Source organism: Panthera onca, chromosome D1, assembly GCF_046562875.1.
Source record: "Panthera onca isolate mPanOnc1 chromosome D1, mPanOnc1 haplotype 2, whole genome shotgun sequence".
In the NCBI taxonomy this organism is placed as follows: domain Eukaryota; kingdom Metazoa; phylum Chordata; class Mammalia; order Carnivora; family Felidae; genus Panthera; species Panthera onca.
In genome coordinates, this window is record NC_138348.1 from 55,400,396 (window position 1) to 55,423,362 (window position 22,967).

Here is a 22,967-nt window from a genome sequence, read left to right on the forward strand (position 1 = left end):
CACAGATTCTATAGTGGACTGAGATGCAAAGCATTAAGAAAAACTTTGTGATCTGAGGCTCAGAAAGGGAAAAGTTGAGAACCATCAGCCTGCAGGCAGGTGTTCACAGTCCTGCACTTGAGAGCTGTTGCCTTACACCCGAAGGTGGCAGGTCTCACCGACAGAGCTGGGGCTAGAACTAAGGCCTGTGCCTCAACCCAAGACTCTCCCAGTTATCCCAGCTACCAAGCCTGGAGTCATTACAGGGATAGCTCAGTCACTCCTCCTCATCAGAATTGTGGCTTAGACCAGTCTTAAGACACTCCAGATCTAAGGTGGGAAGAGGGGGGATAGGGGGATACCACTTGGAATCATACACTGTCATGGACTTTTTCCCTCCATCCTGGAGCCTGTCCCTCACCTCAGTTCCAATTAAAGAAAGACAAGTCCAAGCCCCAAGACAAGTAAGGCTAGCCCAGACTGTTGGCAAAAAAAAAAAAAAAAATTTATTTTCCTTTGAAATAAAATGTACAACCAAAAGAGGTCAGGGCATGGGGCAGCAGGGAGGACAGGGAGACAGCAGAGAGCCCATTTTGGGGCAGGAATCTGCCTCTGACTACCCTACACCTTTGCCAAGGAGGAAGAGTCGGTGAGCCACGGATTTCAGAAGGGAAGGAAAACAAATGCTGTGCCAGTGCTTTTCCTGGAGCAGGACATCCCTCAGGTACAGAACACTACCTCCACAAGGTAGTGTCAGAACCACACACTGGCAGAGCCCTTACAGATCCTACAGCCCTCCTACCCCCAACCACCTGCATGGACATACTAAGGCTTAGATGGGGAAGGGGTACACACTAAACAGGAGGTGAAGTCAGAGCTAGAACACCTGGGCAAACTTAGCAAGGGACTGTGGCCACAGGCCTGGGCATGTGCAGGAAATAATCACATACACCAGTCAAGTGAATGACCCCGTGGAGAGAAATGGCTGTGGTTTTCAGGTAGCAGCCACTGCTCAGTGGTCCCTGACCTCAGCAAGAGGTGGCTATGTAAAGGCCAAGAACCGATGGTGGTTATAAACCTCAGGACTTTTTTTAGCACCAGATGGTGGAGCTCTCCTAACAGCTCAGCTTCTTGGGGCCTCCGGATAAGGGTGATGCTGCTTGAAGGTCCCTGTGCCTTCAAGTGGGGTGAGGGAAAAGAGAAGCCAGCAGGGCTACCTAAAACCCTGTCCTGTGCCCTTCTGCCCTTCCTCCCCCTCCCCCAGCTTCAGCACGGTCCACAGAGGACACAGGGTGGGGAAGGCCAGAGTGGTGTCTTGTTTCTAGTTTCTGGGCAGTGGACCGCCTCCTCCTTTCTAGTAGGAGAGAAAGGGTTTAGAATCGCTTTTCCTCAGGCTGGGAGGTAATGAGCAGCTCCTTGTTCCCGAAGTCCCACCAGGCTGTCATGTGGAACGCCATGTTGGTTAGGACAACGGTGTACTCCAGGATGGCGAAGATGGTGTATACTGTTGCAAGGGCACAAGAACAGAGCGTGGTGAGACTCCCGCCCCTGCCCCCCAGGGGCCTCTTGATAAATCGCCACCACCACACATCTCTACAAAGGAGACACAATGGCAGTCAGCCCCCAAGGCCACTGCCATCTCGCACAGTATAGACAACATCATAACTGTCCCATAGCCACTGTGACCCCATACGGATCCCAGCCTGGCCTCACCTCCAGCCTCACAATACATGTTGTGCCGAAAGTAGACAGCCAGCGCCGTGAAGAAGGAGATGAAGTTGATGACGAAAAGCCGCTGTTTCCAGTTGTAGGACTTGCGGTCCTAGAGGATGGGCTGTCTGATCACTCTGCAGCCTGTTGGATATGTGTGGGCAGCCTCCCCTCTTAGCCCCAACTCCTGAGGGCTGCGTCTTACCTCCCTTGGTTTTGGAAGGGGGCACAGGCAAGGGCAGCAGGAATGATGGGCATGTTCATATTCCTGCGTTTGGGAGTATAATGAAGCCAAGGAGCAGTGCTGTCCCTGCCCCTCCCACTTCAGCAGGATGGAACATGAAAGTTACTCGGAGTCACCCCCCAACCTGACACCTCCACATACTGTGGGGAGAAGAAAGGTGTCTGCGGGGGCGGGGGTAAGGAGGGGCACTGGAGTTATTACAGACCACAGACCCCTGACACAGTTCCTAACCCACTGCAGCCTGGGTGCTGTCCCTCATTCTACCCCCATTTGGAGCCTCCATCTCTTCTATTTTCCAGTCTCCATTAGTACCCGAACACAGTCCTAGATTCTGACCAATCCATCACCCTCCACTCATCCCCAAGCCCCAGCCTCAGCCCGGGTTCCTGTTAGAACTCTGGTTCCCATCTCACCATTACCCGCATCCTGAGGACGGGTGTCCTTGATTTTCCCCTGGGCTGCTTAGAGCCCCACTAGGGGTAGACCGTACCTCCTGACTTACTGTGTGCTTCTTGGTCAGCCGCCAGAGAATGCAGGTGAGGAGCATGTGACTGAGGGAAGAGGCGATGAACACAATAAAAGCATTTTCGTGGATGGCTGGAGGGAGAGAGGAGGGTTGGGAGCGGGCACTACAGGAAGCATCCTAACCCCTCCCTCTGAAGGTCTGAGTGAGGGAGGGCGCAGGGGCGACCCTTCCCAACCCTTCCCCTGCTCCTCCTTCCCTCATGTGGACACCCACTGAAGTCCTCGGAAGAGGAGACGTAAGTGAGCACTAGCAGTGCGAGGTTCTCGACGACGTTGAGGCCAAAGTTGAGGCGGCAAAGCGGGCGGTAGCCAGGACACGGGGACGCGCAGCTGAGGTAGTGGTTCCAGTAGGCGAAGGCCACCAAGAAGCGGGGCGCTGAGTGCAGGCCGATGCAGAAGCGCCACACGTAGCGCTGGGGCACCTCCCCACCAATGGCCGAGCTCACCGAAGGCAGGTAGTTGGGCACCTAGAGAGTTGTGACCAGTCTGGTGGCAGGCCTCCACCAGCCCCACCCACCCACCCACCTGGAGATCCTTCTCTCCATCTATCAAAATCACGCTGGCCCTCAGAAGGCTCCGCTCCAGCCCTTTCCTTGCCCGGAGGTCCTCCTTCAGGCACCTCCAGAGAGAGCTCTCCTGGGAGACATCCCTTTCCAGGTCCCGGCCCCCAATGTGCTTGTTCTCATTCCCCAGGCAGCCTGGGGTTTGTGCAGGGACTTGGTTGGACCTTTTCCATCTCCCTATACATGGAACCTACATACGGCTGGGGAAGCTGTAGACAGGTTCAGATGCTCTCTGAGCCCATAGCACAGAGCTATGGGAGATTCCATGGCCCAGGACCCCAGATTCAGTCCTGAGGACAGGGATGAGTAACAGACCACCTGAGCTTCCGTGCTGGATTCACGGCCCACCTGAGCTGTTCTTGACTGCTCTCAGTTCTACTAACTCTTCTGGGCAGGTGTGCCAAGGTGGTAGAGGGTACTGTGAGATCCTGGGGGACCTGGGTCAGGAGGGTACCCCCACCCTGATCATGCTTAAGAAAGTGGGTGCTTGGGGCGCCTGGGTGGCTCAGTCGGTTGAGCGCCAACTTCGGCTCAGGTCACAATCTCGCGGTCCGTGAGTTCGAGCCCTGCATCAGGCCCCTGTGCTGACAGCTCAGAGCCCGGAGCCTGTTTCGGATTCTGTGTCTCCCTCTCTCTGACCCTCCCCCATTCATGCTCTGTCTCTCTCTGTCTCAAAAATAAATAAACGTTAAAAAAAAAAAAGAGAGAAAGAAAGAAAGTGGGTGCTCCTAACCTGGGGTAGTCTAAGAAAATGACCTATTCTTGTGCATCCCTCCCATTCATCTTTCTCAAAGCCTGGAACTCCTTATTCCTTCAGGAACTGGAGCACTATTCTTCCTCCTTGAGGAAGGAGGAGGAGATAACACACAGCTGCGAGGACTGGTGTGTTGCTCGTGTGAGAGGGTGAGAGGATGAGGGAAGAACAGTCTAGATGGGGACAGGAAAGCCAGGGAGAGGAGGAGGATCTCTCAGACTCCAGGGTCTGGAGCAGTGCTTCTACCTTTAACATGCGTACAACTAACCAGGGATTGTGTGAGGATGTTGGGGGTCTGGAATCTGAGAATCTGCATTTCTAAAGGATTCCAGGACTGGAAACTACCAGTCCATGGCACTCGCTTTCTGTGGACTTTTTTAGACTGTCAGCAAGAACCAGAGCAGTGCCAGAGCCCAGGGACCCAGAGAAGGAATGACCGTGCTGTGACTATAGCAGGACCAGTCTTCAGAGATGGAGTTCTAGAAGATCCCCTCCTTTCTCCTAATGGTGATGCTGATGGATCAATGCTGGGAACATAGGCAATGGTGGACGCAGCTCACAGGGCAGAGGTGGGCCTGGGGTAACGCCAGCCAGGGGCTTCGCAGCCTTCACAGAAAAGGAGATAGATTCCCCTCAGCACTACCAAAAGAAGCTAAGTGTAGCTCTCTGAGAGGGTGCCGCTCCCAAGGCCATGGCTTGAGATACCATGTAGCTTGAGACCAGGCTCAGATACTCACTCTGAGTAATCAGTAAAGAGACAGCATGGAGGCTTTGGAGCCACACAAACCCGGGTCTGCATCCCATCTCTGCCTTTATTAACCTACTCAAGGTCACTTCACCTCTCTGAGCTTTAATTTCCTTGTTGGCAAAATAGGGACACTACCACCTACCTTGCAGGATGATTGTGAATATTAAATATGATGTATGCAGAGCATCTGCAGTGTTTAGCACACAGCAGGTACAAGTGATGGCTTTCAGAAGACAAACTTCCCTGAAAAGCCTGCAAATAGCTGGTGAGCTATGTAGTTATTGAACATGGGAACCCTGCATGGGAGTGACAGGCAAGAACTGTAACTTCATCAGAGACTTCTGAGCCCTCCAAGCCTCCTTACTTTTCTACCCCTCTGGGCAGGTCCCCTAAGTAAGGTTAGTGGGAGTGTTGCCTCTGTTTCCTAGAATATTCATTCTGAAAACTCCTGCCTCCATCCCAGCTACTTTAAGGAGAGCAGGACCAGCATGAGCTTTTTGTCTGTTTCCTCCAGCATGAGCTTTTTAAAGCTTGGCTGGGAGAGCCCAGAGCCCTAACTGATGTTGGGAAACAGGTAAATGGTAGAGATGGCAAAAATCTGGGAGGACACCACAGGAAGAAGGGAGATTTAGGGCCCTGTGGCTACTGGTGTCATCCTCATAAGCTCCTCCCAGATTAGGGGTGGAGATAGGATGCTGAGAGCAGGGATTTCCTCTTACCCCCACCCACACACACAAATATACATGCACGCATGCACACACATGCATAATCAGTATAGATATTCATTTATGTTCCCCCATCCCAAGCACACAAGTTCTCCACTCACCAACTATGCCAGCAACATCAGGAGCTATCAGAGACCAGGTGCCCAGCTCACCCCAAATCTCCCCATGAGCTCAGAGCTAAGGGTACTGAAGTGGGAACATAACCCCTTTCCCCAAGAACAGAAACCCTCTACATCCTAGAGGATGTGGCTCAGTGGACCTGTGGCAGGGCAGTAGATCAGAAAGTCACATGGTATAAAGGGTGAAGGTCCAAAAAATTCCCTATCAAAGCACCTCAGATTTCACCAATTGAGATTCATTCCTTTGATAAAAGTCCCCCAAACTTATGGATGACTTTGCTATCTACTGCCCCCATCCCTTGCCAACTGAACAAGACCTCCCATTCCTATCAATTCAACCTGCTCCTCTTCTCTGGACTCCATCCCTGCCTCTCTACTTTCATAGTCCCTATTTTAGCTCTGGTCTTCCCAGTAGCATGATCTATTGCACTAGCCTCCTCACTTATCTCCCTACTCTTGCCCCCTGCTCTTAAATCTGTTCTCCACTCAGGAGCCAGAATGATCTTCTAAAGCATAAATCTGATCCTGTCCCTTTCCTGCTTAAAATCTTTCCAAAGCTCACCACTGCCCTCTGGATAAAATCAAAAGTTGTCAGCCTGGCATTCACAAAGATCCTTCTTTACCCCCATAGCAGAAATGCCCCTTGGTCCAGGAAGGAAGTCTTCCCCAACACCTAGGCTGGATTAAGTGCTTCTTCTGGGCCCTGTGATCCCTATGCTCCCCTTCATTCTTTATGTTCCCCTTTATCACAATAGGAGTCCCATTTCACTGTGCTGTGACTGTCTGTGTCTAGGACTGTGTCATGTAAGATGAGAGGCTAAGGGCAAGTCCATGTTCAGTTCCATCCTTCTGACACAGAACCTCTACCCCTAGGCCTTCAGGAAAGGCCTGGTGGACTGCTCTTGGAGGCAGGGAGTCCATCTGGGTTTCTAGCTGGCAGAGTCCTGAGTGGACACAGGTTAGGGGGCCCGAGGCTGCCAGGGGAGAAACCAAGCCTGAAGATTCCAGGGCAGGGCTGGGGGTGTTCTCAGGCCACGTCCCCAGTCTGGGTTAAAGCCACTTATGACCTCTCCTGGCTCCTGGCCCAGTCTAACTCCCCAGTCCTGGCTTCCTTTCCAGTCTGGTCTTTCTTCAGCTTCCTCCTCCCTCTCATGACCTCTCTTGCCTACTGCCTTCCCTTCCCTTCCCCTTTCCCCTCTGCTCCCTGTCACTCTCTGTAATCTTCTACTCTCAGAAGACTGTGACTCCACTCTCCCTGAGTCTCTCCCCACAAATTCCCACAACTCTGACTTGCCCCCCACCATCCCTTTATCCCTTTCCCCTTTCTCTGACCCTCCGCCTTCTCTCTTACTCTCTGATTCCACTCTTACTGCCATCTCCTGACCTGGCCCTGACCCAGGTGCGGGGGAGCCTGGCACTCACCCCACAGTCAGTGGCCACCGTGTACTCAAAGTGGAACACCAGGGACCAGATGATGCAGAAGAAGAAGCCGAACATGGGGAAAGTGATGACCCACCAGATCATGGCCGTGAAGCGGAGCCGGAACACAGTCCCATCTGGGTCCAAGGGCTGGGAGGCCGCAGAGAACATCCTGTAGGGAGTGGTGCCCAGGCAGGGCGAGGGACACAACTTGGGGCCTGGTGGGACACCTGGGCCTCGGGAAGTGGAGCCTTTTCCAGAGCTGGCTCCTCTGGGTATAGGGAAGAGCCAGAGTAGAAAGAGCATAAAGGGAAATGGAAAGCAGTGCAGAAGGTAAGGAGGTACAGAGAGAGATGGGGCGGGAGCAGCTGAGTCAGGCAGGGTCAGCTCTTAGGAATCCCTTTGGCACAATGGTCCTATAGGTCTACCTCTTAAAGAGCCTGGAGAATAGAGGCTCCCAGTGGCCTGGACATGGGAGTTTGATGGGCCACTTCAATCTCAAGACTCTCACACCCAACTCAGAAGGATCAGAGGTAGAAAGGTTATTACTTCTGTTCCATAGAACATTAGGACTAAGATTTTAGCCACTTGACAGATTAAAGCTCCCAAGTCAAGGCTTTCTTCAGGTCACATAACCTAGACAAAGGACCCTTGGCTCAGACTGGTCCAAGCCCTCCCACTGACCCTGTCTGACCACATTCCTCCTCTTCACCCAAGTTCAACCAGGAACAGTGGGAGTGCCCAGAACCTATTTCAATGGGACCACAGGCTGCCAACCAGCCCACCCCCAGGCTCAGAATGATCCAAGCCTCAGGTCAACAGTACCATCATCTCAAGATACCAGGGTCCCTGCAGAGGCTTCTCCTTCCTCTCTAAGACCATGTCACCCAATCCAAAGTTTATGGGAATCTGAGGGTCACGGGAACCTTCTCCACTCAGCTTGAGCCTATTGTGCTGGGCCAGACCCAGCAAGGACAGACCCAAACCAAGGGAGCTAGCTTCTTCCACTCCCTTCTCCTGCTAGGCAGAGAAGTCCCTCCTCCCACCCCTGACTGCCCCAGCTACCATGACTTGTGAGATGGGTTCCCTTCTGGGGGGCAGACAGAAAGGCTTTGTATTCAAACGCCTAGGACCAAACCTCCCTTGGGACTCATACCACCCACGATTAAGGGAGCCCTAGTTCACTAGTCCAGCTCAGCATCAAGGAAATGGGGGAGGGGGCGCGAACTGAGCAACACTCACACTGGGTGCTGAAGGATCCGGGGCTTGGGTTGAGAGTTCTAGCCAGACTGAAACTATTCTAAGACTGGAGGGTCCCACCCCTAGCTCTCTAGGGCCTGCCCTCCCGCCCACAGAGCTCAGATCTCCACGCCTGCCCAAGCACACAGCCCTCCCAGGACCAACAAGGCCATATCATAAACCCTGGAACACTCTGCAAAGGTAAGAGTGATAGTGGCTAAAGTCAGCCCACAACAGCTTCCTTGCCAGGGATGGGGGTGGGGACCCTTTTGAGAGTTGTATCCTGGGATCCAGGCAGTTTTCAGGGAAGGAAAAGGGAGAAAGCAAAATAGGATTTCACCCCTTTCTGTTGAAGCAGATGTATGTCTGTTGGGCCTCATTGGAGAGCTAGCTAATCTTAGAACAATACATTCAGGATCCAAGACAGATCTGGACGGGCCTAAATATGAGGTTATCAGTGTCCAGTCTGGACCTGTGCAGAAACAGCTAACTCAGCTCAAGATGCCTTAACAGGGGTCTAACAGCCAGTAATAGGAATGCAACGGTACTACTTTTCCCTGTGCTACCCAGGCCATATGAAGACCTATGCCCAGATCAGGGCCTCATATGAAGAGAATAGTGACCGACTGGGCCAAGTCTAGGGGCGCACATCCTGTGAGGGTTGCCTGAAAGAACTGGAAATATGCTACCTAATAAGAGTAAACTCGGGGACCCCTACCCCCATTACTGCCATCCCACCTCTGTAGGGCTGGCTTGATGCCAGGAGGAGAGAGAGTAGCTCTCAGGCTCCCAAAGCAGAGCCAGTGCAAAGGCAGAGATTCACCAAAAAGAGAATGTCATGTCCACTACAAGAAAGAGCTTGCTAATTGTTAGTTACTAAGCCTCCTTAGAATAGGCTGCCTGGAGAGGAAGGAAGCTCCCCATCACTGGAGATATGCAAGCAAACACAGAGTCATCTAAATTACAGATGTGTTAGAGTAAGGTTACTTTTTTTATTTCTAGGGTTGGCCATTTCTAGAATACTCCAGGTGAGAAATTCAGAGCATACATCCACCTGGGCTGCCCCAAGGTGGCTCCAACATGGTAGTCCCAGAGAGTGGGGACACAATACCACCTGGGTCCCTAAGCTCAGTCCTGCCCCAGAGTGGTCAGGTATCCCTCCTGCAACTACCTATGCCTTAGGATCCCTAACTAGTATGTCAAGAATGGGTTATAGGTATGCCAGATATGCTGGCTTACTGATCCCATTAGCCCTCAGGAGCCAGCCATGAGGGGCAAAGCAAACAGCCTATTCCATTTAATTCCATATGCCTTACAAATATAATTTTCTGCATGGACTAAGACTTGGTCTCAGGCTTCCTTTTCAAAGGGCACGGGGCTGATGCAGGGGGGAGGGGGTCCTATTCATTTATTCAACCAATTCTTTCTGATTCAGATGTAGTGCCCACCTTGAAGAAGCTCCTGGTCTGATGGGGAACAGAGATACAAATATGATATGATAGAACTGTATGAAAGATAAAACAGGGAACTGTGGGCACCCAGAGGAAAGAGTGATTAAGTCTTCCCCAAGGAGGCTAGGGAACGTTTTTTCAAAGGAGGAGACATTTGAGAAGGGTTTTGCAGGATACAAAGGAGTTGACCAGGTGAGAGAAACATTTGATGCATTATCTAAGGTGAAAACTTGGTCAAGAAAAGCCATTGTTTGGATCCTTTTCGATCCTCCCCCTCAAGATCACCTGGTCAGCCCCTTTTTGTCCAGTCCTGTTCTTTCTGACAGCTCCCAGCCCTGGGTATCATAAGACTGGCTGCCTACCGCTCAAGGCCAACATCTACCCATCGACAAAGCAAGGAGAGAGAAAACTTCCAGTCATAAGAACAAAAGAAGTAGGCCCCACTCCATACTGCCATTCAGACCCCACTTCTAATCATAGTCCTATTTCTGGAGCAAATGCTCCTTATACGGAGGCAGGAAGCTGAGCTGATTGGGGGCCTTCAGAGCTCTCTCTGATGCTCTTCCAAGGGTCCATGTCCAGGCCCTGCCTCCTTTCCACCTAGAGCCCATGGGCTCTTCCTCTCCTGCCCTGCCTTCCAACCTTACAATCTCTTTTCCTCCTACTCCTTCGGCTCCTCACCCTTCACACTTCCCAAACCACCTTCCTATGCTTCCTCTATCTGGAGCTCTACACTACTCCTGAGAAGGAGGACGGGAATTGCCAACCCCATTTTAAGACATGGGAAGCTGAGGCTCAGTCTCTGTGTCTCAGGTAATAGAGAGTCAGTGGATGAAATTAGGAGTGTAACAGAGGTCAACACAGGTCTGACCCTCTTTACCCCGAAACATTACAGAGAAAACTCACATCTTTCCTCCTGGCCCAGCACACCATATCCCTGCTCAGAGGGCACATGCCTACCTGGGGAACATAGCCCATATACACATATGGAACACATATATACACACATCATCAGGCCCCCATCCAGACACACACAGATATGGTCTCTCCCAGACACATACAGTCACGTCCCTTACAGTCACACAGATGCATACATAATCACATTCTCACAGAGACAGCCACAGCCCACAGTGTCACACTAAGAGGCGCCAGCACCCTCTAGCCCAGTCCTGTTCTCTCTCCATCCCCCACGAAACCCGGGGGCTCTTGAATCTGCCCCTCTATGAAGTAAGGATTGAATTCTGGGGCTGCCCAACTTCAATGACTCCAGGCCCTAATGACCCCCATGGAAAGTGGCAGAAGGCTAATTCCTGAGACCTCAATTTACAGGTACCCAGCAACCCAGTTTGTCTGATGGACCTCATTGGAGAGCTCACTAATCCTGTTACAACAGAATCAGGATCCAAAATCGATCCAATTGGACCTGAATATGAGATATTCCTTGACCCCCCCCCCCCCCACTTCGCAAGCCCTACCCCACAGTGTGTGGCCGTAGTCTCCTTGAAGTGGAAGAGCAGGGACCAGAGGATGCAGAAGAGGAAGGCGACAAGTGGACAGCAGACTGTGACCAGGGCCACCAGGGTGAAGCGGAGCCGGACCAGGGTCCCATCCCGGTCCAGTGGCAGTGGGACCTGGTACATCTTGTCAGACCTGGGGATGGAGTAGTATGCTGTCAAGGCCCAAGGCAGCAAGGCTGGGACTCTGTGGTAAAGCCAGCCCTTGTGCTGAGTCCTCAGCTTAGCTGAGCCATGGGATGGAGGGTCTGAGAAGAAAGCCATCTAGCCCCTAAACTTGGACAGTTCCTGCCCTGGATGGGGATGATTGACTCAGAATCCCAAGAGGACATTCACCCTCAATTTCAGAGGAAAGACAATGAAGCAAATCTGTGCTAAAATGAAGCCTGAATAGATTGGGAGAGTTTCTTCTCCCCTATACCTGGCTTTACAGGTCTATGACAACAGGAGCTGGTTTAACTGGTCTCTCTTGTTTCAGGAACCAACCCTAAAACCTCCCAGTGAACAGAATAGTCCACCTTCTTTCACAGGCCTTTGAGCCTCTAGGCTTCAGTTCTCCCTGCTTCACCCACTGGCCCAGGGCCTTCTGTACCTTCGGTCCCTTCCCAGGCTCTGTGTGTCTGCACCACAGTGCACAGCAGCGAGGGCTCCATGGAAGCCAATAGAACCCTGACCCCCTGCTCGTCCCCACCTGCTGCCTCATGTGCTCTGAGGGTGAAAGGCTTTGCAGAATCAGGCCTGGTGCTGGCCTGGGCTTGCTGTTTGCTGGAAAGAGCTGCCTGGTCAGCTTCTGGAGGCTTCCCAGAACCCATGGGGCCTGTCCATCCCCCTCCAGAGATGAAGTAAAAGCTCCTGAGAACTTTTGACTCCCTGCTGAGATGAGGATGCTAAGGTTAACAACTATAATAACCACGTATACACCAGCAATCCTAGCCCAGCCTCCCTAAGTGCACAGAGGGGAAATTGAGGCTAAGAGAGGAACAAGAACCTGCTCAGGGTCGCACAACAACTAGAAGGGAGAGCCAGCAGTGGGGAGATGTAGGGCCCACAGGGTCACAAACTGCAGCCCCAGCCTTCTTTGACCCCTTCGTCTCTGGGACAGACCTCTGGGTAGAAAGGTCAGGTTAGATCAGATTAGGAGGGGAGAGAGAAGGGGCACCTGTCATTAGAGAAAGAAAGGTAAATCAAATCCTATATAGATGAGTCAGTGAATCCTGTCCCCATTGCAAAGGCAGAGAAACCAAGATGCAGAGAGAGAAAGGCCCTTCCTCAAAGCCAGATGCTGAGCCTGACAGAAAGCCATCCTTGGAACTTACGCTTCTTGTGGCCAAACTAGGGCTGGTTCCAGATTCATAAAGAACCCGCCCTTATGGACTCAAAGGTCTTGCCAGATCAAGTCCCAACTCTTCCTGGCCCCGCCCTCAGGAAGAACCTGAAGCTAACCTCCTAGCATTCCAGAACCAGGTGAATACGCTTCTGTGTTCTCCTCCATCTTCCCCCACCCTGCCTCTCTTCTAGGCCCGATTAGTCAGCCTGCCCCAGTTGCCCAACTTCTTTTCTGCCTTCAGGAGCCAGGGATCTCCCAGAGGAATTGGAATTGGAGCTGGTGCCCCTCCCAAATTGAACACATTTCTTGGATCATCCCCAAATGGACTATAAGTCCCTAGAGACCCTAGAAGGGGAAGGACTTCCCCACCCAGCCCAAACCCTGATTTGGTGCTTGTAGCAGCACTAGTCCCCTCTCTGAAGCCAGTGGCTCTAGAAGCCTCGGGAACCACTGGGATGCCCAAACTGAAGAACAGATCCTCAGGAAATGAATAGGCACTGCTTGAGGCAGGGGGTGGGTAAAGAGGTTGGAGGAACAATCTGTTCCACTGCTTGGAGGTATGCCTGGCTCCTCTTTTAGCTGTGTGACCTTGGGCAAGTCATCTAACCACTCTGGGTCTTTTTCCACAGTTGTGCAACATGAAGATCATGTGGTTTAGATTACTAATATGACCATTCCAACATGGTCATTTTACTTCTCCAGGCCTCAGGACAGGGAGCTCACTACCTGAAGGGCAGCTCTTCAGTCCCAGTCAGCTCTAACTTCTTCATACGTACTACTTAGCTGGAAACTGCTTTCTTAGGAGTACCCCTACCTTATCTCCAAAGGTCCCAGAGATCTTCTCAGCCTCCAGCCAGAATCCATACTTACTGGGTACCTTCTGAGTATGAGGCACCCTGCTTAATGCTCCACATACCTTGTTTCTTTTAACCCTCACTATAATTCTATGAGGCAGGCCCTATATAGCCTGTGTATTTCCATTTTACAGAACAGGAAACTGAGGCTCAAGGAGGTTAAAAACACTTGCCCAAGGTCACAGGCTAATAAATGGAAGAGGTGTAATTTGAAATTACTCTATCGGGTTCCAGAGACACCCAACACCTACATCCCTGGCATCTAAAGAGAAATCCCCATCAGCAGACCCTGGAGAATGAAGGAGAGCTCAATCAGTGCACAGCCAGCACCATGTGGGAGAGCAGGAGGGGTAAAGGGTTAGTTCAGAAGTCAGCAGCAGATCCTGGGCAAGCACCAGCACCTTGGGGCTGGGCGGTGAGAAAGCTGGACCTCGTGGCGGAGCTCCCCCAAGTGGGGTTGCCCCGCGATCCGTCACACCCATCCCCATACTCACCCAGGCTGTGGCGGCGAGGAGGCCGCGCCGGCGCAGGCCGGGCGCTGGGGGAACCCGAGGGGAGCCCAGGCCCGGCCTGGGGCAAGCGGCCGGGGGCGGGCCGGAGCGGGAACGGCGGGGGCGGGGCCAGCGCGCTTGGGGAGGAAACTGCGCCCAGATCCTCCATTGGCCCCTCCCCACTTCTGCGGACCTGGACCCTTGGCTCTCCGCCTTGATCCGGTGTCCCCTTGTGCCATGCCTCTCTAGCTCTGGTCTGCCCCACTAATTCCTGTTGCGTGGGGGCAGCCGGAAGAGCCCTGGACCCCTGGGTTTGACACGTTGGATAAGCCACCTTGTCACCTTACCTCTCAGCGGCGTTCCATCACCTGTTGAAAGAACATAAAATTGGTTCAACAAGCCCCGAATTCTCTAATTTTCTAGTCTCGGTGTCTCCTGCCCACGTCCCCATTCTAGCCGAATTATCCGGCCTCGCCCTTCTGAAACATTAAAACAGTTTTGCCCCAGCCTCAGCGCCCCTCCCCCTAACTTTGCTCCCCGTAGCCGATTCCCGGCATTCAGCAAAGGGAAGAGCACGTTATAGGTAGAGAGATCAGGGAGGCCCACCCCAAAAACTCGGGGCCAGAGCTGTTCCCGGCTTTGATCAGGAGAGGGCGCCCTGTCCTGACATAACAGAGCAAGGCTCTCCTTTCCCCAGTCCTGGGTCTGCCCCACCACGAGAGGGTTGATCCGCAGAAACCAACCCAGCCCACAGGGTTCCCTCCCCACCCAGACTGACCCCTGAAGGAACCCGAGGAAGACTCTTGGGGTTGCCAGAGCACCTGCAGGGGGTGAAGACCTCTGACCTAGACGTAGTTACCACCACAGTTTTCCTAGTCATATATCCCCACAGTAATAGCACATTTTGAGCACCCTCTGTTTTCCAGGCACTTTTCTATTTTTTATGCATTATCCCATTTGATCCTTATAAAAACTCCATGAGATGGATACTATTAACATCCCTGTTTTAGAAAAGGTATGTTACCTATTCACACAGCTATAAATGTCAGAAACAGGATTGGAGTCCCGCACCTGAGGTCATTCCCTTAATCCCTTCCTATATAGAACAACCTGGAACAACCCGGGTTTGAACAGCACGTGTCCACTTACACGTGGATTTTTTGATACAGCACAGTACTATAAATGTATATTTTCTCCCTTATGGTTTTAAGAAAAAAAAATTATTTTGTTTTTTAAAGTAGGCTCCACACCCAATGTGGGGCTCCAACTCACAACCCCAAGACCGAGTCACACGCTCTACCAACCGAGCCAGCCAAGTGCCCCCTCTTCCTTATGATTTTCTTAATAACATTTTCTCTTCTCTAGCTTACTTTATTGTAAGAATATGTCATATAAAACATATACAAAGCATGTGTTAATCAATAGTTTGTTATCGGTAAAGCTTCCAGTCAACAGTAGGGTATTTGTAGTTGTTTTGGGGAGTCAAAAATTATACATGGAGTTTTTACTGTGTGGGGGCGGGGGGGGGGGTCAGCACCCCTAACCCCTGCATTGTTCAAGAGTCAACTGTATAATGTTAATCCCACAAGGTAGCTACACTCACCACTTTGCAGGTGGATACAGAAGCTTAAATTTGATTAACTTACCAGAGATCTTTTTCATGCATTCATTCTTGTTCATTCACTCAGCCTAGCCCTTTCTGTGGCAGGCCCTGACTGGGCAATGGTGGCAGACCCAGAGATAACTCACTCCTGGAGGCTCCAAGTCTGGCGGGACAATGTCCTATTCTAGTGACTTTGAACTCCTCTCCACCCTGTGCTTTAGGGTTCCAGGGCAAATGAACAATTAGTAAGACTGTACTAAAAGAACCACCTCCTTTTAGTTTCAATGATTAGATGTAGGTTTTCTACCTCAGGGCTTTGTGTCATCTTCTTTGTCTACCTCCAACATACAGATGCTTGCTCCTGGCCTTTATTCCCTGTCTTTATTCCCTGACCCTATTCCTTGTCTGTTCCTTTGGCCCTAAATACCATTCCCTGAGGCTGGGTCCCTTCTCTGTGCCTCTAGACTACCCCCAATGCCTGAAACTTGAGGTGCATTAATCTTGCCATTAATTCTTTGGTGATTTGGGCAATTCACCATACAGTCCTGAATCTCAGTTTCCTCATCTGTAAAATGGTTTTAGGAATATCCACAGCACAAGGTTGTCCTGGGGATTAAGTGAGGTAAAACAGCAGTGTGCCAGGTATGCAGGAGATACTCAAGACACCCTGGCTATTGTGATGAGATGTGGAAGCTATGGTCTGAACTTGTCCTGACTGAGCCTTTTCTTTTTTTTTTTTTTATTTATTTTTTAACATTTATTCATTTTTGAGAGTGAGACAGACAGAGCATGAGCAGGGGAGGGGCAGAGAGGGAGACACAGAATCCAAAGCAGGCTCCAGGCTCCGAGCTATCCACATAGAGCCCAACGTGGGACTCGAACTCATGGACCGCGAGATCATGACCTGAGCTGAAGTCGCACGCTCAACCGACTGAGCCACCCAGGCACCCCAAGACTGAGCCTTTTCTGAACTGTGTGACCTCAGCCATCACTGACCCTCTCTGAATCTATTTCTTCTTCTGTCAGTTCCAAAGCCTATCACCTTGATTTACGTGAGGAAAAGTAGAAAAATGAGTTCTTACTAGGCAACTTACGAGGAACTTTATGTACACTTTCTTATTCAATCCTCTTAATAATCTGGTGAGGTAAATTTGATGGAATATATTTTACAGATAAAGAAGTTGAACAAGCATCTAAGCTTCTAGTCTTGCCTTCAATTCAGTGGGCAGTCAGTGTTTGCTGAATCAGCATTTGTCTGTAATCCAAGTAGTTGCTGCTGCTGCCGTTGAAACCTTCCAGTGTCTCCTGTCCTCCTGGTTGGTTTGCCTTGTGCCTGGACATACCTCAGAGAGGCCTGTGCCTGAAATAGCACCAATATTGTCCAGCTTTGGCCACAGTCACTGCTCCACTCCCCCTGTCCACACACACATACTAGATTCCCCAAGCTGACTGAGCATTTATTTACAGGGATGCTCCAGCCCGCAGTAGCATGGAGGCAGTACAGAGGTGAGAAGCAGAAGAAAAGTGAATGTGGGATGTAGTTGTTAAGGAAAGCTTCCTGAGGCTCTGCTTCACTGGTTTCCTTGCTCTTCTATCTCTTCATCATCCTCCCCATTTACAGCCACATTGGCTCTTCTTAAAACACAGATCTGGGGGTGCCTGGGTAGCTCAGTCGGTTAAGTGTCTGACCCTTGATTTTGGCTCAGGTCATGATCTCATGGTTTGTGAGATCGAGCCCTGCATCGGGCTCTGTGCTGACAGCACAGAGCCTACTTGGGATTCTCTCTCTCTCCTTCTCTCTCTGTCCCTCCCCAGCTGATGCTTGCTATCTCTCTCTCTCTCTCTCAAAATAAATAAACATTTTAAAAAACCATACAGATCTGATCATGTGCCTCTCTTGCTGCAAATTGTTTAGCAACTCCCTATGGCATTTAGGATCAAGAGCAAATTCCTTAGTGTGGTATTCATCATCCTTCGTTATCTGGCCATCCTCTACTCTAGCAAACACATATTTTACATTCTAGCTACGCTCATTTTTTCCATGAGCTTTGCTCAACTTCCTCCTTATCTCTCCCTAAGCACCATGATTCACCTACCTCCCCACTCCACAGGAAGCATTAGAAGTCCATCACACCTTTATTAGGATTGACCACAATGTAGTGAAATTATTGTTAAGTGTCTGTTCCCCTCTCCTTCCTGGAAACCCATTTAAGGATGGAACCCTCACCTGTTCCATTTATTTCTGAATCTCTCAGCTTAGGCCAGAGATAGACACAAAGGAAGCCCAGAAAATATTTGATTGAAGGGTTGATTTAATTGAATTGGGTTTTGAAGGATGGACAGGATTTGGATGTATCAAGAAGAGATTTAGGAACTGTAAGAAAAGCCTTTGAGGAAAGACCACTGTTGTAGGGGTAGAGGCAGAATAAGCATGGCTAGGGATAGGTAAAGAGGCAAGGACGCAGTGCTAAAGATACCCGGTTTCAGGCCAAACTCCGACCCTGCCTCCTGGGCAGCCTCAGGAAAGTCTTCCAGGGTTGTTCTTTGTTCTTCCTAGAGATCTTTTTCACAGAGCAGAGGCATCCTCCTTGGATGACTTTAAACTATCCACCCTAGGCACACCCATCTTGCTGTAGGCCCATTCTGCCTCAAATAGTAATTAAATCTTCATTGTATATTTTGTTCTTCATTGTTCAACTTTCTCTGGCTCCCCTATCACTTCTAGGATGAAATCCTAGTTTGTACCTCTGGATATACTGAGCTCTTTCTTGGTCCTACATCTTTTTTCTCTCTGTTCCTCTGACCTAGGATGTTTTTTTTTCCCTCCATCTTGGCAAACTGTACCATAAAGGTGTTCATTAATAGCACACTTAGGAATGCATATGGGAACTTCTAGGGAGATCACTAAAATAATATAAAAAGAGAATTTAATTTCCAAGCTGGTACAAGAGAAAAATGAAATAATCCAAAAGAATGTTAAGAGAGCAGAGATTTAGGGGTGTCTGGGTGACTCAGTCAGTTGAGTGGCTGACTCTTGATTTTAGCTCAGGTCATGATCTCAGGGTCGTGGGATTGAGCCTCATGTTGGCCTCAGCACTGAGCATGGAGCCTGCCTGGGATTCCTTCTCTCTCTCTCTCTCTCTCTCTCTCTCTCTCTCTCTCCCCCTCTGCCCTTCTCCCCTACTTGTGCGCACACACGCTCTCTCTCTAAAAAAAAATACATATGTACATATTTTTTTTCTAAGCAGAAATTTAAATGGAAAATAAGCACTTGAAGAAATGGTCAATATCATTAGTCATTAGGGAAATGTATATGAAAACCACAATGAGATGTCACTTCATAGCCCTTAGGATGGCTACAATTGAAAAAAAAGGAATATAGCAAGTATTGGCAAGGATGAGGAGAAATTGGAACCCTCATCTATTGCTAATAGGAATGTAAAATAGTACAGCCACTTTGGAAAACAGTCTGGTAGTTCCTCTAAAAGTTAAACATAGAGTTACCATAGGACCCCATAAATCTACTCCTAGGTATAAACACAAGAGAACTGAAAACATATGTCCATAAAAAACTTATACACAAATGTCCATAGCAGCATTATTCATGGTAGCCACAAGGTAGAAACTCAAATGCCATCAGCTTATGAATGTATAAATAAAATATGGCATATCCATAAAATGGAATATTATTCTATCATAAAACGGAATAAAATTCTGATACACGCTATAACACATATGACCCTTGAAAACATTATGTTAAGTGAAAGAAGTCAGACACAAAGGCCACATATTGTATGATTCCATCTATAGAAAATGTTCAGATAGGCAAATTCATCAAGACAGAAAGTAGATTAGTAGTTGCTAGGGGCTGGGGGAAGGGGGAAATGGGGAATGACTGCTAATTGTCTGGGATTTCTTTTTGGGGTTATGAAAATCTTCTGGAATTAGATAGTAGTGATAGTTGCACAACTTCATGAATATAGTTGACCTTTGAACAACACAGGGGTTAGGGGCACTAGACCCACACAGTCCAAAATCCATGTATAACTTTGACTCCCTAAAACCTTAACTACTAAGAGCCTACTGTTGACCAGAAGCCTTACTGATAACATAAACAGTTAATTAACACACATTTTGTATGTTGTATGTATTATGTACTGTAGTCTTACAATAAAGTAAGCTAGAGAAAATAATGTTATTAAGAAACTCATAAGGGAGAGAAAATACATTTACAGTACTGTATTTATTGAAAAAAAAATCCTCATATAAATGGACCTGCACACTTCAAACCCATGTTGTTAAAGGGTCAACCCTCTGAATTCTATACTAAAACCCTCTGAATTCTATACTTAAAATGGGTAAATATTATATTATGTGAATTATATCTCAATTAAAACAATCTGGCAGGACTGCACCTCAAAAAATGGAGGTTATTATTACAAAAGAACTAAAATGAAAAACAAATTAAGGAAAAACCCAGAAACAGAACAGTAGGACAAATAGAAAATGTTAGATTAAATTCTGAATATACCAATAAATTTGTTAAGTGTAATAGACTAAATGCTCTAGTTTAAAGTCAAAGGTATTCACATAAGATTTATAAAAATCTAATTATATGCTATTTATAAACATCATCCCTCCCTTCAGTTGTAGAAAAAGAGGAAGGAAATCAACATTTACTGGGTGCTTACTGTGTGTCAAACATGTGCCCAGTCCATTGCAAATTCCCTTATTTGACATTTACAATCACTTTACAACATGGGAATTTTTGTGCCTTTTCATAGACAAGAAAACTGGGTCACAGAACAGTTAAATAATTTGTGCAAGGTCTAAAAAGTAGGAAGTCTGGTACTTAAACTTAGCTGTTTGACTCCAACTCTGTCACTCTTTCCTACGCACCACCTAAGAAATCTAAACCATTAGGGGGCGCCTGGGTGGCTCAGTCGGTTGAGCTTCGAACTTCCGCTCAGGTCACGATCTCATGGTTCGTGAGCTTGAGTCCCACATCTGAGCTGTCAGCACAGCCTGGAGCCTGCTTTGGATTCTGTGTCTCCCTCCCTCTCTCTCTCTCTCTCTCTGCCCCTCCCCTGCTCATGCTCTCTCGCTCTCTCTCTCAAAAATAAGTCAACATTTAAAAACATTTAAAAAAAAAAGAAAGAAATCTAGGCCCTCACTCTAAAAGGAAGTCTCTTGCCCTTCCCCGATTCTTCAGTCCTTATGGGTCCTGTCTCCGCTCTGAGCACCAATCCTTCAAAGCTGCATAGGGTGAGTTCTCAGAGTATGTATGTGAGAGACTGGGGTTTCCCAGGAAAGCTGGACTTTCCTTTGCTTTGTCTCTCTGGGCCAGAGCAGAGTGTTAAGCTGTGGACTTCTTGGGCTCCTGAAGCCCAAGAGAGGGTTTGGCTCAGCAAGTTTTTGTGAGCATGCACCAAACTTCTTTTCTTTAGAGGTGAAGAAGGAATGAAGAGACTAGAAGGGGTTATGAGAATTAGACAGAGTGAGAGTATGTGGTCCACAAAGTCCTTCCGAGGGCAGAAGTACCTGGGAATGATGAGCATGTGGGCCACATACCTACCAGAGTATCTAACAAGAGGTCCTTCTATTTAGAAATCACCATGGTCATAGGAAATTGCTCCCTGCCACACTCCTCATCTAATGTCTCTTCCTCCAGTCTTCCCACAAGTATGTGGGATCCTATTTAAGGATCTCAGCTCCTGCATACCTGCCAGCACTTTGACCTGAATGTATTTACTTAATCACTTAAAACATATTTCTGGGAGCCATTTCTGTGTCAGAATCAATGTCTTAGAATAGTTAGAATGGGAATTCCTTGACATTTTTAAAGAATAGGAATAATTATCATTTATTGAGGGCTTACTGTATACTGGGTCCCATACTAAATGCTTTATCTCATTTAATTCTCTCGACAACCTTAAAGGCAATTACAGTTGTTACCCTCATTTTACAGACAAGGAAACTGAGGCTTAGGGGTTAAAATTTTGCCCAAGTTGACATAGCCAATAAATGGTTGGGCTCAGGTTTAAACTCAGGGTTCCCTAACTCAAAAGTCTCACACTTCTACTACTATTCTACTTAAGAAAGTCATTCATCCGTTCATCAAACATTTAATGTGCACCTATACTTTGTGCCTGGGCTTAGGGACACCAGAATAAATAAGTGGAGGAGAGGTTTAATCATATTTGGGTTTCAGGATTGGAGGGTGAGAAATCAAATGTTCTGTAGGTCAGTGAGGAAGCTATAGTAAACTATCCAGGGAGAACTAATGACTTTCCAATGTAGAACACAGGAAAGGGAGGATGAAAGGGAGGGATATTTGGATGCAGGAGTGGGGGGAATGTGGCTGGAGTCAGATGTTTAAACTAGCTTTACTATTTGACCATCCACATATTTATTTGTTTCTTCCTTTGAGCATCTACTGAGCACCTACAATGTATCAGATTTCTACTGTTATCTTATTTCATCTTTACAAGCATTCCACTTTTGGACAAATTAGTCAATTATTTGTAATACCTCGCTACCACTGAACACTCAGAGGGATTTAAATTTATCTACTTTTGGGCAGAGCCCACTTCAATTCTGTGTTGATGTTCCAGGAAAAAGTGGTGGTGGAGAGGTAGTCTGAATAGGTTTTGCTTTCTGAGCATAGTCCCTGCTATTCTGCATGGGACCCTCAGTCACTAGGTCTAGTTTCTAGAATATGCTCAACCTTCTCCCTTGTAATATCAAGCGTCTGTCCTGGGCTAGGCCACGGGAGAAAGAAACCCCAATGAATAAAATGCAGCTCTGACTTCTAAGAGCCTGAGCACAGAAGACAGGAAAATAATAGGATACAAAGTGACAAGGCTGTAACAGAGGCCTGCCCAAGCATTAGCCAAACTTCCTCAGAGAGATCCGGGAATGTATCCCAGAGAAGGCAGGAACATTTGAACCAGGCCTTTAAGATAAATAGGAATTCCTAAAGTGCAGGTGTGAAAGAAGTTCCAAGAACCCTCATTTGTAACAAATCCCATGTTGAGCCATTCCCTCACGGCATGCTCATAGCGTACATTAGGGAGATTCAAAGAAGGAAAGGTTGTGATGGGGCCGGCATGGGTTGGGAGACCAGGAGGCCAGGTTTTGGGGCCTCGTAGCAGCTGCAGGCAAGCTACACGGAGAGACAGACCTCCCAGGAGGGCCCTCCAGCTCCGCACGTGGTCTGGCCAGGAAGTGCGGGCAGGACTACGGGGAAGCCTTCCCATCACCGCCCGCGGACTGGGACAAGGAAAGGGTAGAATAGTTACCATGCCATCGTTGGAGCCTCCCCTCTGATTGGCCCGAGCTTCAGCAGCCCGACTGTCTCGGCTCCAAGGAAGGGGGCGGAGCCTCTGTATAGCGTCACCACTCTTCTCCCACACCCCGCCCGATGCACCCCCACGCAGCCACTCACAAGCCCACTTCGAGGGGGGCCCTGTATGACGTCACGACTCCTCCAGCCAATCTCGGCAGGGAGGGGCGGGACTCCATGTCCCTCCCATCGCCCCTCCCCGCCCCTCCCCGTAACTCCGCTGTCCCTCCTCTTCCCCCTCTCCTTTTCTCCCGAAGACCGCCCTCACGTTCGGTTTCAAAAGACTCGTTGCCCAATGAATAACAGGGCGGGCCTAGAGTGGCGGCGGCTTCTGCCAATGCTCAGACAGCGAGGGCG

The 22,967-nt window shown here is 49.1% G+C and overlaps 1 protein-coding gene across 14 annotated transcripts; it reads right to left on the reverse strand.

Annotated features, from left to right (window-relative positions):
• Nucleotides 1-470: 470 nt before the first annotated feature.
• PGAP2 (post-GPI attachment to proteins 2) lies at nt 471-22,802 on the reverse strand. 14 transcript variants are annotated; one of them, XM_060605744.2, is made up of 9 exons: nt 22,567-22,802; nt 14,010-14,030; nt 10,952-11,126; nt 6,884-6,958; nt 2,673-2,925; nt 2,424-2,530; nt 1,895-1,957; nt 1,693-1,801; nt 1,273-1,483 (listed from the first exon to the last, which is right to left on the reverse strand). In XM_060605744.2, exons 3-9 carry the CDS (start codon nt 11,114-11,116, stop codon nt 1,353-1,355), a joined length of 903 nt encoding a protein of 300 aa, XP_060461727.1. In that variant the 5' UTR covers nt 11,117-11,126; nt 14,010-14,030; nt 22,567-22,802; the 3' UTR covers nt 1,273-1,352. The 14 variants fall into 14 exon arrangements, with proteins under 14 accessions (XP_060461722.1, XP_060461727.1, XP_060461725.1 ...); XM_060605742.2 differs by having other exon boundaries at nt 6,790-6,958; XM_060605735.3 differs by lacking the exons at nt 14,010-14,030; nt 22,567-22,802 and adding an exon at nt 13,666-13,981.
• Nucleotides 22,803-22,967: the final 165 nt, after the last annotated feature.

Coding starts and splice junctions, on each gene's coding strand:
- PGAP2 (XM_060605733.3), bottom strand. CDS start 13,831: ATGGAGGATCTGGGCGCAGTTTCCTCCCCAAGCGCGCTGGCCCCGCCC. Junction 11,127..13,665: donor TCCTCGCCGCCACAGCCTGG/GTGAGTATGGGG, acceptor CTCCATCCCCAG/GTCTGACAAGATGTACCAGG. Junction 1,802..1,894: donor CCCTTCCAAAACCAAGGGAG/GTAAGACGCAGC, acceptor CCCATCCTCTAG/GACCGCAAGTCCTACAACTG.